A 16,396-nucleotide genomic window follows, 5' to 3' on the forward strand; every position below is an offset into this window, starting at 1 on the left:
ATTGAGGTTATTGAAGGCACACAAAATATGTTTGTACTCTGGGAAACAGAAATGTACCTTCACACCATACCCCTTTTTTTGAGAGTGAGAGGGTATTGAGGGTACACAAAATGTGTTTGTACTCTAGGAAACAGAAAGGTATGAGTGTGATGATTGTACCTTTATATTCAAAATATTTGATCTTTATCTGCTAAATGTACCCTAAAAAGGTACCGAACAGTACCATGTAAGATCATAGTGTGTACCTCTGAAGGTACAATATGTGTATTTTAATGTAGTTTGAGAAACAGACGCCTCACAAGTGAAATCAAATTAAATCAAATTTTATTAGTCACATGTGCCGAATACAACATGTGTAGACTTTACAGTGAAATGCTTACTTACGAGCCCCTAACCAACAATGCAGTTTCAAAAAAATACGGATAAGAATAAGAGATAAAAATAACAAGAAATTAAAGAGCAGCAGTAAAATAACAATAGAGAGACTATATACAAGGGGGTACCGATACAGAGTCAATGTGTTGTGGCACCGGCTAGTTGAGATAGTACGTACATGTAGGTAGAGTTATTAAAGTGACTATGAATAGACGACAACAGAGAGTAGCAGTGGTGTAAAGAGTGGGGGGGTGGCACTGCAAATAGTCTGAGTAGCCATTTGACTAGACGTTCAGAAGTCTTATGACTTGGGGGTAGAAGCTGTTTAGAAGCCTCTTGGACAGCTTGCTGTGCGGTAGCAGAGAAGAGTCTATGACTAGGGTGGCTGGAGTTTTTGACAACTTTTAGGGCCTTCCTCTGACACCGCCTAGTATACAGGTCCTGGATGGTAGGAAGCTTGGCCCCAGTGATGTACTGGGCCGTTCACACTACCCTCTGTAGTGCCATGCGGTCGGTGGCCGAGCAGTTGCCATGCCAGGCAGTGATGCAACCAGTCAGGCTCTCGATGGTACAGCTGCAGAACGTTTTGAGGATCTGAGAACCCATGCCAAATCTTTTCAGTCTCCTGAGGGGGAATAGGTTTTGTCGTGCCATCTTCACGACTGTCTTGGTGCGCTTGGACCATGTTAGTTTGTTGGTGATGTGAACATCAAGGAACTTGAAGCTCTCAACCTGTTCCACTGCAGCCCCGTCGATGAGAATGGGGGCATGCTAGGTCCTCTTTTTCCTGTAGTCCACAATCATCTTTGTCTTGATCACGTTGAGGGAGAGGTTGTTGTCCTGGCACCACACAGCCAGGTCTCTGACCTCCTCCCTATAGGCTGTCTCATCATTGTTGGTGATCAGGCCTAACACTGTTGTGTCATCGGCAAATTTAATGATGGTGTTGGAGTCGTGCCTGGTCGTGCAGTCATGAGTGAACAGGGAGTACAAGAGGGGGCTGAGCACGCACCCCTGAGGGGCCCCTGTGTTGAGGATCAGCGTGGCAGATGTATTGTTACCTACCCTTACCACCTGGGGGCGGCCCGTCAGGAAGTCCAGGATTCAGTTGCAGAGGGAGGTGTTTAGTCCCAGGGTCCTTAGCTTATTGATGAGCTTTGAGGGCACTATTGTGTTGAAAGCTGAGCTGTTGTCAATGAATAGCATTCTCACATAGGTGTTCCTTTTGTCCAGGTGGGAAAGGGCAGTGTGGAGTGCAATAGAGATTGCATCATATGTGGATCTGTTGGGATGGTATGCAAATTGGAGTGGGTCTAGGGTTTCTGGGATGATGTGAGCCATGACCAGCCTTTCAAAGCACGTCATGGCTACAGACGTGAGTGCTACGGGTCGGTAGACATTTAGGCAAGTTACCTTAGTGTTCTTAAAACATGTTGGTATTACAGACTCGGACAGGGAGAGGTTGAACATGTCAGTGAAGACACATGCCAGTTGGTCAGTGCATTCTCGTAGTACACGTCCTGGTAATCCATCTGGCCCTGCGGCCTTGTGAATGTTGACCTGTTTAAAGGTCTTACTCACATCGGCTGCGGAGAGCGTGATCACACAGTCTTTCGGAACAGCCGGTGCTCTCATGCATGTTTCAGTGTTATTTGCCTCGAAGCGAGCATAGAAGTAGTTTAGCTCATCTGGTAGGCTTGTGTCACTGGGCAGCTCTCTTGAAGTCTGTAATGGATTGCAAGCCCTGCCACATCTGACGATGGATTTCTTATAAGCTTCCGGGTTAGAGTCCCGCTCCTTGAAACCGTCAGCTCTAGCTTTTAGCTCAGTGCGGATGCTGCCTGTAGTCCATGGCTTCTGGTTGGGGTATGTACGTACGGTCACTATTGATGAAGCCAACAACTGAATTGGTGTACTCCTCAATGCCATCGGAGGAATCCCGGAAGATATTCCAGTCTGTGTTAGCAAAACAGTCCTCAACTTGCAGCTTCATTAAATAGTACCCGCAAAACACCAGTCTCAACGTCAATTGTGAAGAGGCGACTCCGGGATGCTGGCCTTCTAGGCAGAGTTGCAAAGAAAAAGCCACATCTCAGACTGGCAAATAAAAATAAAAGATGAAGATGGGCTAAAGAACACAGACACTGGACAGAGGAACTCTGCCTAGAAGGTCAGCATCCTGGAGTCGCCTCTTCACTGTTGACATATAGACTGGTGTTTTTGCGGTTCCTATTTAATGAAGCTGCCAGTTGAGGACTTGTGAGGCACCCGTTTCTCAAACTAGAAACTCTAATGTACTTGTCCTCTTGCTCAGTTGTGCACCAGGGCCTGCCAGTCCTCTTTCTATTCTGGTTAGAGTCCGTTTTCGCTGTTCTGTGACAGGAGTAGTACACAGCGTTGTACGAGATCTTCAGTTTCTTGGCAATTTCTCGCATGGAATAGCCTTCATTTCTCAGAACAAGAATAGACTAACGAGTTTCAGAAGAAAGTCCTTTGTTTCTGGCAATTTGAGCCTGTAATCGAACCCACAAATGCTGCTGCTCCAGATACTTTAACTAGTTTAAAGAAGGACAGTTTTATTGCTTCTTTAATCAGAACAACAGTTTTCAGGTGTGCTAACATAATTGCAAAAGGGTTTTCTAGTGATCAATTAGCCTTTTAAAATGATAAACTTGGATTAGCTAACACAACGTGCCATTGGAACACAGGAGGTGATGGTCGCTGATAACGGGCCTCTGTACGCCTATGTAGATCTTCCACAAAAAAAATAAAAAATCATCCGTTTCCAGCTTTGATAGTCATTTACAACGTTAACAATGCCCACACTGTATTTCTGATCAATTTGATGTTATTTTAAATGGACAGAAAATGTGCTTTTCTTTCAAAAACAAGGACATTTCTAAGTGACTCTCCAAAAACGTTTGAACGGTAGTGCACATGTACAACGGTACGTGTGGAAGTGAGAAATGCAGATATATTACCTGTCGTCCAGGAGGACCCATTTGTCCCTGTGTAAAGAGGAGACAGTATCAGAATGATGTGGGCCAGCACTTTTCACGGACCCAAGTTGCTTTACAATTATATAAAAGAAAAAGAAGAAACACAAACATCTAAAACAATACCAGACTAAACAGAAGGAATAAGAAACATGAAACAAAGTGTAGGGAGTAGAGCTCAAGGAAAGGGAATACTGTGACGTGGTGTGTGTGTGTGTGTGTGTGTGTGTGTGGGAGAGAGTGTTGGTGTTTGTGCACCTTATTATATCAGACATACAAAATCATCTTTGTAACATAGGCTACCTCTAATCCATCACTTCCATCTCGACCAGGTGGACCCTTTGAAGGAAATCTCAAGCTTTATTAAAACAACAAGTAAAGATGGACCAAAGTGAAGAGCGGGGCAATTCAATTGATCATCCACTAGATGGCATTATTTAGACAAATACAACAAAAGTCCTCTTGTGAATTAGTGAAGCTTTTCTGTTGCATCTACTAAGATGGTATTTTTTGCTAATCATAACCATTTACATTTATAGAGCAAAACAACACAACATAATGCAAAGCAAAACAATAATAGCAATTCTTGTCCAGCTCTAGTAAACTATTATTAATCACCAGAGGCACACCTTTGGTTTCAGAAGTGGGGGGGACATAAGTATTGCTATTTATTTATTATCCAGTCGGATAAACACTCCAAACAGCCTATCCCACTGTTCAGAGGCGTCCGCATCGTTCTAATGCACACCGTTGCCTCTTTTTGTATCATATTCCAACGATAATACTGGGGTGGACAAAAATGCAATTTCAAAATGTGAAATTCCCCCCCTGACCCCAGTGAAAGTTGCACCCCTGTTAATCACTCGTCTATCAACAAGGAGGTCTGAAGGTAAAATATACACTGAATGTACAAAACATTAAGGAAACCTGCTCTTTCTATGACATAGACTGACCAGGTGAATCCAGGTGAAAGCCATGATCCCTTATTGATGTCACTTGTTAAACCCACTTCAATCCATTTAAATGAATGGGAGGAGACAGGTCAAAGAAGGATTTCTAAGCCTTGAGACAAGACATGGACACAAGTTTTAAGCTCCTTTGAATGGGGTATGGTAGTAGGTGCCAGGCACACTGGTTTGTGTCAAGAACTGCAACGCTGCTGGGCCTTTCACACTCAACCATTTCCCATGTGTATCAAGACACCTTGTAGAGTTCATGCTCCAACTAATTGAGACTGTTCTGAGGGCAAAACGGCAGTCTGAGAATGAATCCCTGGTAATCACTGGAGTCAATGCAAAACTAGTTACCAGGATGACTGTCTGCTCTCACCAACACATGTGCGGAGAAGATGACAAGACAAGGCAGACCCACCACCGGTTGCGCTCCTCTCCTCTAGCACCTAACGAGGTGGGTTCAGTACGCTAAGATAATCATAATTAGAGAGACAACAACAGGAAATGGCCTCGCTGCTTGTTGACCTTGAAACATCTGCTGGCAATATGGAGAGCGGTGTTATTGACCTCATCTCAGAGCTGTCCTGGCTGGAATGAATCAGATTATCTTTCATTCAGTAGGAAAGCTAGATGAAGAGCGTGAAAGGAAATTAATGGTTGGCTTTGTGTACTGAACTACTCTGCATTTCACTGAGCTGAGGATCCTTTCATTATCTCTCCTACCACCATATGCTGGTCTATGCTGGTCAGTGCTAGTCTGATGCTGGTCAAGCTGGTCTGACCAGCATGGTCTAGCTGGTTATGCTGGCATACCAGGCTTTGTTGTGTGTTCACTGGTGAACAGCAGTCACTGTGTTTTGGACACTGGTGACAGCATAAGCTAAAGCAAAACCAGCATCAAGTCACATTACGCCATATTGCAAAGTGATGTTTAAATCCTATTTCGAATCCAACCAGAGTGGATACCCACAATCGGTATTCAGAATCACTGCGAGGGTTAGAAAGTCTCATTCATGAATGAGTGGGTGCAATAAATCCAACTAGCAGATTGGATTAGTTAAGAAAAATTGACCGTACCAGTCAAAAGTTTGGACACACCTACTCCTTTTGCTTTACTATTTTCTACATCGTAGAATTAGTGAAGACTTCAACATTATGAAATAACAGATATGGAATCACGTAGTAACCAAAAAAAGATCAGGAATCAAGGTAAGACCCAAGTGCAGACTGTGTGAAGTAACAATGTTCATTGTAACCACAGGGGCAAGCAAACGACAGGTCGAGGAAGGCAGGGGTCGATAATCCAGAGTAGAGGCCAAGGTACAGGACGGCAGGCAGGCTCAGGCAGAGTGGTCAGGTACAGGGTCAGGACAGGCAAGGGTGAAAACCCAAGAGGATGAGGGGGAAAAAGAGATGTTGGGAAATGACAGGCGCTGACAGGACGACCGCTCGTAAGCTTGACGAACTGGCAACAGACAACCAGAAAACACAGGTATAAGTACGCAGGGGAATAATGGGGAAGATGGGCGACACCTGGAGGGGGCTGGAGACAAGCACAAAAACAGGTGAAACAGATCAGGGCATGACAAAAAAGTGTTAAACAAATCAAAATATATTTTAGATTTAAGATTCTTCAAAGTAGCCACCCTTTGCCTTGATGACAGCTTTGCACATTCTTGGCATTCTCTCAACTAGCGTCATGAGGTAGTCACCAGTGGTGGAAGAAAGTACTCAACTGTTATACTTGAGTAAAGGTAAAGATACCGTAATAGAAAAAGTACATTTTTTCCTTTAGGAATGTGGTGAAGTAAAAGTAGGCAAAAATATAAATAGGAAAGTAAAGTTCAGTTACCCCAAAAAAACTACTTAAGTAGTACTTTAAAGTATTTCTACTTAATGTACTTTACACCACTGGTAGTCACCTGGAACACATTTCAATTAACAGGTGTGCCTTGTTAAAAGTTAACTTGTGGAATATCTTTCCTTCTTCATGCGTTTGAGCAAATCAGTTGTGTTGTGACAAGGTAGGGGTGGTATACAGAAGATAGCCCTATTTGGCAAAAGACCAAGTTCATATTATGGCAAGAACAGTTCAAATAAGTCCATCATTACTTTAAGACATGAAGGTCAGTCAATACGGAAAATGTCAAGAACTTTGAAAGTTTCTTCAAGTGCAGTCGCAAATACCATCAAGCACTATGATGAAACTGGCTCTCATGAGGACCGCCACAGGAAAGGACGACCCAGAGTTACCTCTGCTGCAGAGGATAAGTTAATTTGAGTTACCAGCCTCAGAAATTGTAGCTCAAATAAATCAGGCCTTCATGGTTGAATTGCTGCAAAGAACCACTATTAAAGGACACCAATAAGAAGGAGAGACTTGCTTGGGCCAAGGAATACAAGTAATGGACATTAGACCGGTGGAAATCTGTCCTTTGGTCTGATGAGTGTAAATTTGAGATTTTTGGATCCAACCACCATGTCTTTGTAAGTAGGTGAACTGATGATCTCTGCATGTGTGGTTTCCACCATGAAGCATGGAGGAGGAGGTGTGGGGGAGCTTTGCTGGGTACACTGTCTGTGATTTATTTAGAATTCAAGGCACACTTAACCAGCATGGCTACCACAGCATTCTGCAGTGATACACCATCCCATCTGGTTTAGGTTTAGTGGGCCTGTCATTTGTTTTCAACAGGACAATGACCCAACACCTCCAGGCTGTATAAGGGCTATTTGACCAAGAAGGAGAATGTTGGAGTGCTGCATCAGATGACCTGGCCTCCGCAATCACCCAACCTCATCCCAATTGGACCGCAGAGTGAAGGAAAAGCAGCCAACAAGTGCTCAGCATATGTGGGAACTCCTTCAAGATGGTTTTCCTCATGCATTCCTCATGAAGCTGGTTGAGAGAATACCAAGGGTTTGCAAAACAGTCATCAAGGCAAAGGGTGGCTACTTTGAAGAATCTAAAATCTAAAACATATTTTGATTTGTTAAACACTTTTTTTTGGTGACTACATGATTCCATATTTTTTATTTCATAGTTTTGATGTCTTCACTATTATTCTACAATGTATGCTATGCCAGTGATCGAGAGGTTGTGAGTTCAAATCCCAATTGAGGTGGACTCCCAAATAATCCGAATTGTTATGTTATGCTATGCAAAGATAAATAACATACAGTACCAGTCAAAAGTTTGGACACACCTACTCATTGAAGGGTTTTTCTTTATTTTCACTATTTTCTACACTCCCACAGCCCCCTCCCCCCACACACATAATGTATGGTCACATTTTTATCTTGATTTGATGTGTTTTAGATTTTAAAGAAATGTTTTTATATGTGAGCCATAACGTTTGTTACTTTATTGGAGTCCTCCAGGTTTATGCATTAACATTCCCTGAAAGGTTTTGGTACCACTAGGTGGAACCAGCAGATCTGTTGGTTGGTGGCCTTTACACTGGTGCCCATGACCTCACTTCCTCATTCTATTTACAGAACTTTTTTCTGGACCAGTCAATTTTCTCTTTTCTCATAATTTATCATCTTTTACAGGTTTGTAATGTGTAACTATATAAAATATACCTTGAAACAGTAAAGTAACATGTTTAGCTAACTATTTAATTGGTCGTGTGACATTTAGTTTGTTTTGTCCAAGATAGAAAATGCTAAATCTCCCTATTATAGGATTTAACATAGAATATAATCAAATTGGGATTAAATCAGCTTGATCCCTTCTGTCGAAGATGCTTGGAACTTATTTTTGTATATTTGCAGTGGTATTGTTAGCAAGCACGCCCGCATAAAGAAAATTAGAATTAAAAACTGGTTCAGCCCCTGGTTCGACCGTGATCTGGCAGAGTTACGCCACCTCAAGAACGCCATTTGGCGAAAAGCTTGGGACACAAATACTCTGACTATTTGTCGTTCAGGCAAATGAGAAATAAGTGCACTCAGGCTATCCAGAAGGCCAAAGTTAGTTACTTTAAGGATCAGTTCTCTCTCTGTGGGTCTAACACCAAGAAGTTCTGGAAAACTGTGAAAGACCTGTAGAATAAACCAGCCTCCTCACAGCTGCCCTTAATGTTGATGATGTGGTGGCTACTGACAGGCAGCGTATGGCTGGGCTCTTTAACCACCACTTCATTAAGTCAGGAATTCCTATTTGACACAGCTACGCCTCCTTGGCTGTCCAACACTTCCTTATCTCCCAGCGCGTGCCCAGCCTAGTCAGCATGTAATGCAACTAGCCCTGATGCTCCACCCGCTTTTTCCCCTGCCCCATTACACAGCTTCTCCCTGCAGGCGGTCACTGAGTCTAAGGTATTAAAGGAGCTCCTTCAACATGAACCCCAAAAACCATCTAGGTCAGATGGTATAGATCCTTTCTTCTTTAAAGTTGCAGCCCCTATCATCGCCGAGCCTATCTCTCACCTTTTTAACCTGTCTCTCCTCTCTGGGGAGGTTCCCAGTGCTTGGAAGGCAGCCACGGTGCGTATTTTATTTACAAGGGGAAATCAAGCTGATCCTGACTGTTAAAGGCCAATTTCTATCTTGCCATGTTAATCAAAAGAGCTGGAAAAACGTGTCAATAATCAACTGACTGGCTTTCTTGATGTCTAATAGCATTCTCTCTGAAATGCATTCTGGTTTCTGCTCAGGATATGGAGGTGTCACTAAATGATGTCACCACTGCCCTTAATTCTAAGCAATGTTGTGCTGCTTTTTTATTGACTTGGCCAAAGCTTTTGATACAGCAGACCATTCCATTCTTGTGGGTCGGCTAAGGAGTATAAGTGTCTCTGAGGGGTCTTTGACCTGGTTTGCTAACTATCTCAAAGAGTGCAATGTGTAAAGTCAGAACATCTACTGTGTCAGCAGCCACTGCCTGTCACCAAGGGAGTACCCCAAGACTTGATACTAGGTCCCACTCTCTTCTCATCTCTGCAGTACTCCACCAATCAGGCCTTTATGGTAGAGTGGCCAGACGGAAGCCACCCCTCAGCAAAAGGCCCATGACAGCCCGCTTGAAGCTTTCAAAAGGCACCTAAAGGACTCTCAGACCATGAGAAACAAGAATCTCTGGTCTGATGAAACCAAGATTGAACTCTTTGGCCTGAATGCCAAGCGTCACATCTGGAGGAAATCTGGTACCATCCCTACGGTGAAGCATGGTGGCACCATCATGCTGTGGGGAATTATTTCAGTGGCAGGGACTGGGAGACTAGTCAGTACCGAGGGAAAGATTAACTGAGCAATGTACACAGAGATCCTTGATGAAAACCTGCTCCAGAGCTCTCAGGACCACAGACTGGTGCAAAGGTTCACCTTCCAATAGGACAATGACCCTAAACACACAACACAACCCGATCAAACATCTCTGGAGAGACCTGAAAATAGCTGTGCAGCGACGCTCCCCATCCAACCTGACAGAGCTTGAGAGTATCTGCAGAAAATAATGGGCGAAACTCCCTAAATACAGATGTGCCAAGTTTGTAGCGTCATACCCAAGAAGTTTCGAGGCTGTAATCTCTGGCAAAGTTGCTTTAACAAAGTACTGAGTAAAGTGTCTGAATTCTTATTTAAATATTTGCAAAACTTTCTAAAAACCTGTTTTTGCTTTGTCATTATGCGGTATTGTGTGTAGATTGATGACAAAATGTGGAAAAAGAAGGGGTCTGAATACTTTTCTAATGCACTGTATATGCAGATGATACAGTCTTATACTCAGCTGGCCCCTCGACAGATTTTATGCTAAAAGCTCTACAAAAAAGCTTTCTTAGAGTCCAACAAGTTTTCTCTGCCCTTAACCCTGTTCTGAACACCTCAAAAACAAAGGCCATGTGGTTTGGTAAGAAGAATGTGTATACTTATATGTTGTACTATTGAATCCTTGTAGTTAGATGTTTTAGTTTACCGTAATTAATGGTAAGAAATCTCGCTAGCTAGCCTCATGCTAAGCGATAGTTTAGCACTAGCTATATGCTACCTTTGTGAAGCTAGCCACAATAAGGATTGGAATTTGCATCTCGCCTTCAAAATAAAAGTTGAAAGTGATTCAAGAATTATGCCATATTTGCATTAGATAATGCTGAACAAGGTCAGAATGTTGTTATATAAATTCAACAAAAGACAATAATTAGTTAATTTGTCACAAAAAAAGTACATCTATGTTGAAATTGCACTGTGGATGTATTAGACTAGAATTGTATTGGGGGAGACTTATATGATGGGGCTGCAGTGGAACAGGTTGAGAGCTTCAAGTTCCTTGGTGTCCACATCACCAACAAACTATCATGGTCCAAAACACACCAAGACAGTCGTGAAGAGGGAACGACAAAGCCTATTCCTCCTCAGGAGACTGAAAAGATTTGGCATGGGTCCTCAGATCCTCAAAAAGTTCTACAGCTGCACCATCGAGATCATCCTGACTGGTTGCATCACTGCATGGTATGGCAACTGCTCGGCCTTCGACTGCAAGGCACTACCAGAGGGTAGTGCGTACGGCCCAGTACATCACTGGGGCCAAGCTTCCTGCAATCCAGGACCTCTATACCAGGCGGTGTCAGAGGAAGGCCCTAAAAATTGTCAAAGACTCCAGCCACCCTAGTCATAGACTGTTCTCTCTGCTACCACACGGCAAGCGGTACCGGAGCGCCAAGTCTAGTTTCAAAAGACTTCTTAACAGCTTCTACCCCCAAGTCATAAGACTCCTGAACAGCTAATCAAATGGCTACTATTTGCATTGCTCCCCCCCCCACCTTTAACACCGCTGCTACTCTCTGTTATTATCTATGCATAGTCACTTTAACTCTACCTACATGTACATATTACCTCGAATACCTCGACTAACCGGTGCCCCCGCACATTGACTCTGCACCGGTACACCCTGTATATAGCCTCGCTATTGTTATTTTACTGCTGCTCTTTAATTATTTGTTACTTAACACTTATTTTTTCTCAACTGCGTTGTTGGTTAAAGGCTTGTAAGTAAGCATTTCACTGTAAGGTCTACACCTGTTGTATTCGGCACATGTGACAAATACATTGGATTTGATTATATACACTTCACAGCCTTATCTATGGATCTTGGGTCCATGAATTGGGGTATCAGCCTAATCAGTGACACCCACAGATTACAATTCTAAAGAGTTTACACAAATATCAGTCGAAGCTCATATTATGGAACTTTAACTGTGGGAAATCACCTCACTGTAAAGCCTATTGTGCATATTTACAATCATATTGCAATGTACAGCCTTACCTATGGATCTTGGGTCTGTGAAATTGGGTATCAGCCTACCCAGTGACACCCACAGAACACAACTGACTGCAATCTTTCTACTTTTAAACTCGGACAAAACAGAGATGCTTGTTCTAGGTCCCAAGAAACAAAGAGATCTTCTGTTAAATCTGACAATTAATCTTGATGGTTGTACAGTCTTCTCAAATAAAACTGTGAAGGACCTCGGCGTTACTCTGGACCCTGATCTCTCTTTTGACGAACATATCAAGACTGTTTCAAGGACAGCTTTTTCCATCTACGTAACACGCCAAAAATGATGCAGAAAAATGTATCCATGCTTTTGTTACTTCTAGGTTAGACTACTGCAATGCTCTACTTTCTGGCTACCCGGATAAAGCACTAAATAAACTTCAGTTAGTGCTAAATACGGCTGCTAGAATCCTGACTAGAACCAAAAAATGTGATCATATTACTCCAGTGCCAGCCTCCCTACACTGGCTTCCTGTTAAGGCAAGGGCTGATTTCAAGGTTTTACTGCTAACCTACAAAGCATTACACAGGCTTGCTCCTACCTATCTTTCTGATTTGGTCCTGCCGTACATACCTACGCATACGCTACGGTCACAAGACGCAGGCCTCCTAATTGTCCCTAGAATTTCTAAGCAAACAGCTGGATGCAGGGCTTTCTCCTATAGAGCTACATTTTTATGGAATGGTCTGCCTACCCATGTGAGAGACGCAGACTCAGTCTCAACCTTTAAGTCTTTACTGAAGACTCATCTCTTCAGTGGGTCATATGATTGAGTGTAGTCTGGCCCAGGAGTGTGAAGGTGAATGGAAAGGTTCTGGAGCAACGAACCGGCCTTGCTGTCTCTGCCTGGCCGGTTCCCCTCACTCCACTGGGATTCTGTGCCTCTAACCCTATTACAGGGGCTGAGTCACTGGCTTACTGGTGCTCTTTCATGCCGTCCCTAGGAGGGGTGCGTCACTTGAGTGGGTTGAGTCACTGACGTGATCTTCCTGTCTGGGTTGGCGCTCCCCCTTGGGTTGTGCCGTGGCGGAGATCTTTGTGGGTTATACTCGGCCTTGTCTCAGGATGGTAAGTTGGTGGTTGAAGATATCCCTCTAGTGGTGTGGGGGCTGTGCTTTGGCAGAGTGGGTGGGGTTATATCCTTCCTGTTTGGCCCTGTCCGAGGTATCATCGGATGGGGCCACAGTGTCTCCTGACCCCTCCTGTCTCAGCCTCCAGTATTTATGCTGCAGTAGTTCATGTGTCGGGGGGCTAGGTTCAGTTTGTTATATCTGGAGTACTTCTCCTGTTCTATCCGGTGTCCTGTGTGAATTTAAGTATGCTCTCTCTAATTCTCTCTTTCTCTCGGAGGACCTGAGCCCTAGGACCATGCCTCAGGACTACCTGGCATGATGCCTCATTGCTGTCCCCAGTCCACCTGGTCGTGCTGCTGCTCCAGTTTCAACTGTTCTGCCTGCGGCTATGGAATCCTGACCTGTTCACCGGACATGCTACCTGTCCCAGACCTGCTGTTTTCAACTCTCTAGAGACAGCAGGAGTGGTAGAGATACTCTTAATGATCGGCTATGAAAAGCCAACTGACATTTACTCCTGAGGTGCTGACTTGCTGCACCCTCGACAACTACTGTGATTATTATTATTTGACAATGCTGGTCATTTATGAACTTTTGAACATCTTGGCCATGTTCTGTTATAATCCGCACCCGGCACAGCCAGAAGTGGACTGGCCACCCCTCATAGCCTGGTTCCTCTCTAGGTTTCTTCCTAGGTTCTGGCCTGTCTAGGGAGTTTTTTAGCCACTGTGCTTCTACACCTGCATTGCTTGCTGTTTGGGGTTTTAGGCGGGGTTTCTGTACAGCACTTTGAGATATCAGCTGATGTACGAAGGGCTTTATAAATATATTTGATTTGACTTGTACTGTTAAGCTCTATCAAAATGATTAGCGCCGTAGCACTTATTGCGGGACCCTTAAACCTGTGTGAAATGAGCCACAGCGTAGCCTAGTGGTTAGAGCTTTGGACTAGTAACCGGAAGGTTGCAAGTTCAAACCCCTGAGCTGACAAGGTACAAATGTGTCGTTCTGCCCCTGAACAGGCAGTTAACCCACTGTTCCTAGGCCGTCATTGAAAATAAGAATTTGTTCTTAACTGACTTGCCTAGTTAAATAAAGGTAAAATAAATAAAACATTAAGCTTACCAGTCAACCTACTTTGTACAGAACATTCATCTTGCAATGCATAGCCTTACCCCATTTCATGGACCCCCAAGATCCATAGGTATCAGCTTAGGGAAACACACCGATTACAGTTCTGAAGAGTTTACACAAAGATTAGCATCGTAGCTAATATTCATGGACCAAGATCCATAGGTAAGGCTGTACAATGAGATATGAATGTCAATGCACAATGGGCTATATAGCGAGGCAATTTCCCACCGTTAAAGCTCCCTTATATAAGCTACAATGATTCGAATTGTAATAGGTGTAATAGTAGGTGGATACCCCTCATTCCATTTGTCGAGGCTGGTCTCTAGTGAAAAAATGAACAAAGGGTGGTCTCCAGAGAAAACACAACAAATTATGGTCTCCAGACCATGCAAGTCTATGCTGTTTTGTTCAGCAGGGAGTGAGATAAATCAATCAATCAAATAAATTTTTTAAAGCCCTTTTGACATCCGTTTCTGTTACAATGTGCTTTACAGATACTCAGCCAAAAAAACAACAAAGCGCAAGCAATGCAAAGGCAGAAGCACAGTGGCTGTAAAAACAACCTTAGAAGGCAGGAAACTAGGAAGAAACCTAGAGAGGAACCAGGCTCCGAGAGGTGGCCTGTCCTCTTCTGACTGATGACTGTAGCGACATGGATGAGCGGAGGAGAGAGGGCTGCCTTACCTGCTCCCCAAGGTGACCTCTGGGCCCATCCTTCCCTGTGTTCCCAGATGGTCCTCTGAGGCCTGGTGAGCCAGGGGGGCCGGGAGGGCCAGCCTGACCCTGATCACCCTGTATAGGCATGGAAGGAGAAGTATGAGATGAGGTAATAATCCCAATTCCCACAGTATTATCAATCAAAAAAAGTTGCAGAATAATTGTATTGTCACACCCCAGACAAGTTCTTGAACCACTTTCAATATCTTAACTTTGATCAATGTGCTGTACAGTTAATTCAAAACTTTTCTGACAGTAGCCTCTTTTTACAAGGTGTCCGGCATTTGCCGCCAACTATCGTTGCCAATGTCAAAGTCTTACAGTGAGGCTTAAACTACTGCTAGAGGGCTGAGACGCACCCGAGACTAGCTTCAGGAGGCATTTCTGACTGCAGAGAGAAAGGGAGAGAGGGAAGCCACCAGAGACACAGAGTGAAAGAAAAACAAACAGAAAGAAAGAAAGAATGTACGAGAGAGGTTAAACAGAGAGTTGTGAGGATGTCAGAAATGACTATTCAATTTCAATTCAATTCAATTCAAGGGGCTTTATTGGCATGGGAAACATTCTACTATTCTCTATAGGCTTGACAGAAGAGAGGGAGAAGGAGAAAAAAGGAAGGGAGTGGCAAGGCTGGATGGAGACTCGGAGGACCTGGTCGAGAGAGAGAGAGAGAGAGAGAGAGAGAGAGAGAGAGAGAGAGAGAGATAGATAGAGAATTAGTGTTGGGGAAGGGGGGTAGGACAAACCTTGACTGTGAGAATCTGATTACTGAGCACACCTGCAGAGCCCATGAGTGCAGGGTGTCCCTGACGTGAGGTTCGGACAGTGTTGGAAAGGAGCATTAGGATGAAGGAAAGAGGAGAGGTTAAGAGGGGGATAATGAAAGACAAGCGTGAGTAGGGTGAGAGACAACAGAGGGGGTGAAGGGATGGAATTGAGGTTATTGATCCATCTGTTAGTAAGCACAACAATCATGTCTTGGCATAGTTCTAGTATGTGTAAAGCCACTCAGCCATAACTGACTAGAGCATACAAAGACAATAGTCATCCCATCTGGTTTCAATCCTCAAACAATAGCGGCCTCGTTGTCTTGTGGCTGATTGCCTTCATATGAATATCAACCGTCCACGGAGAGATTCTGGCAGTCTTGTCCATGTTTGTTTTAGAGCTGTGGTCAATATGAATTGTGGTCAATATGAATTGTGGTCAATATGAATTGCATTGGGTTTAGAGGCTAAAACCACATTCCACATTCTTCCTGGTGTCATTTATGTCCTCTGCTTTCTCAATCTCTACACAGACACTACGACCATGGTAGACTGTACGCTCATCAGTATTGACACCCTCCTACGAATTCACATACACCTTGAAGTGCTAAAAGGGCATGCAAGTGCCCTCATATCTTAGATATTATGACCTACAAAGTACGTATCCACGAATAAGAGTTTGGAGTGCAGACTAGGAAACAATGAACTCCAATAGAAACCAGGCCATAATCAACTTTGAGGCAGAATAAGAGGGTTCAGAATGACAGGAATGCATCTGCCCCAACAACTCGTTGTAAAATACCTTATTAGCAAAGAGTGACTGGTGGTGAACCAATTGCTTCTTGATATTTGAACATGGCTGGGAAGCAGTGCTACTTCCCTTGACCTCGGTAGAGAGGACAACAGTATGGAGTCTAGTGCCCGATGGATCAGTGCAAGATAAAATGTGTTTCTGTCTTATCACGGAGACCTGGTAACCGGGTCTTTCTTTTCAGAACTAGACTCATGTGAACAGCAGTGCCCCAGAATGCCGTTCAGTTGGGGCTTAAATACAATAACTAGGCAATAATCATTTAATAGGCCGACCCAGGGCACCTTTTTCTA

General features: G+C 43.7%; 1 protein-coding gene across 2 annotated transcripts in view; it reads right to left on the minus strand.

Moving 5' to 3' along the window:
- LOC115135439 (collagen alpha-1(XXIII) chain-like) overlaps positions 1-16,396 on the minus strand; it is a 49,523-nt gene that overhangs the window by 15,719 nt on the left and 17,408 nt on the right. For both annotated transcript variants that reach the window (XM_029670126.2, XM_029670125.2), the window contains 2 exons: positions 14,493-14,600; positions 3,357-3,383 (listed from right to left, as the gene is read on the minus strand). In XM_029670126.2, coding sequence (XP_029525986.2) covers positions 3,357-3,383; positions 14,493-14,600 — 135 coding nt within the window. The remainder of the gene's footprint in view (positions 1-3,356; positions 3,384-14,492; positions 14,601-16,396) is intronic.

This window comes from Oncorhynchus nerka, linkage group LG10, assembly GCF_034236695.1.
Source record: "Oncorhynchus nerka isolate Pitt River linkage group LG10, Oner_Uvic_2.0, whole genome shotgun sequence".
NCBI lineage: Eukaryota > Metazoa > Chordata > Actinopteri > Salmoniformes > Salmonidae > Oncorhynchus > Oncorhynchus nerka.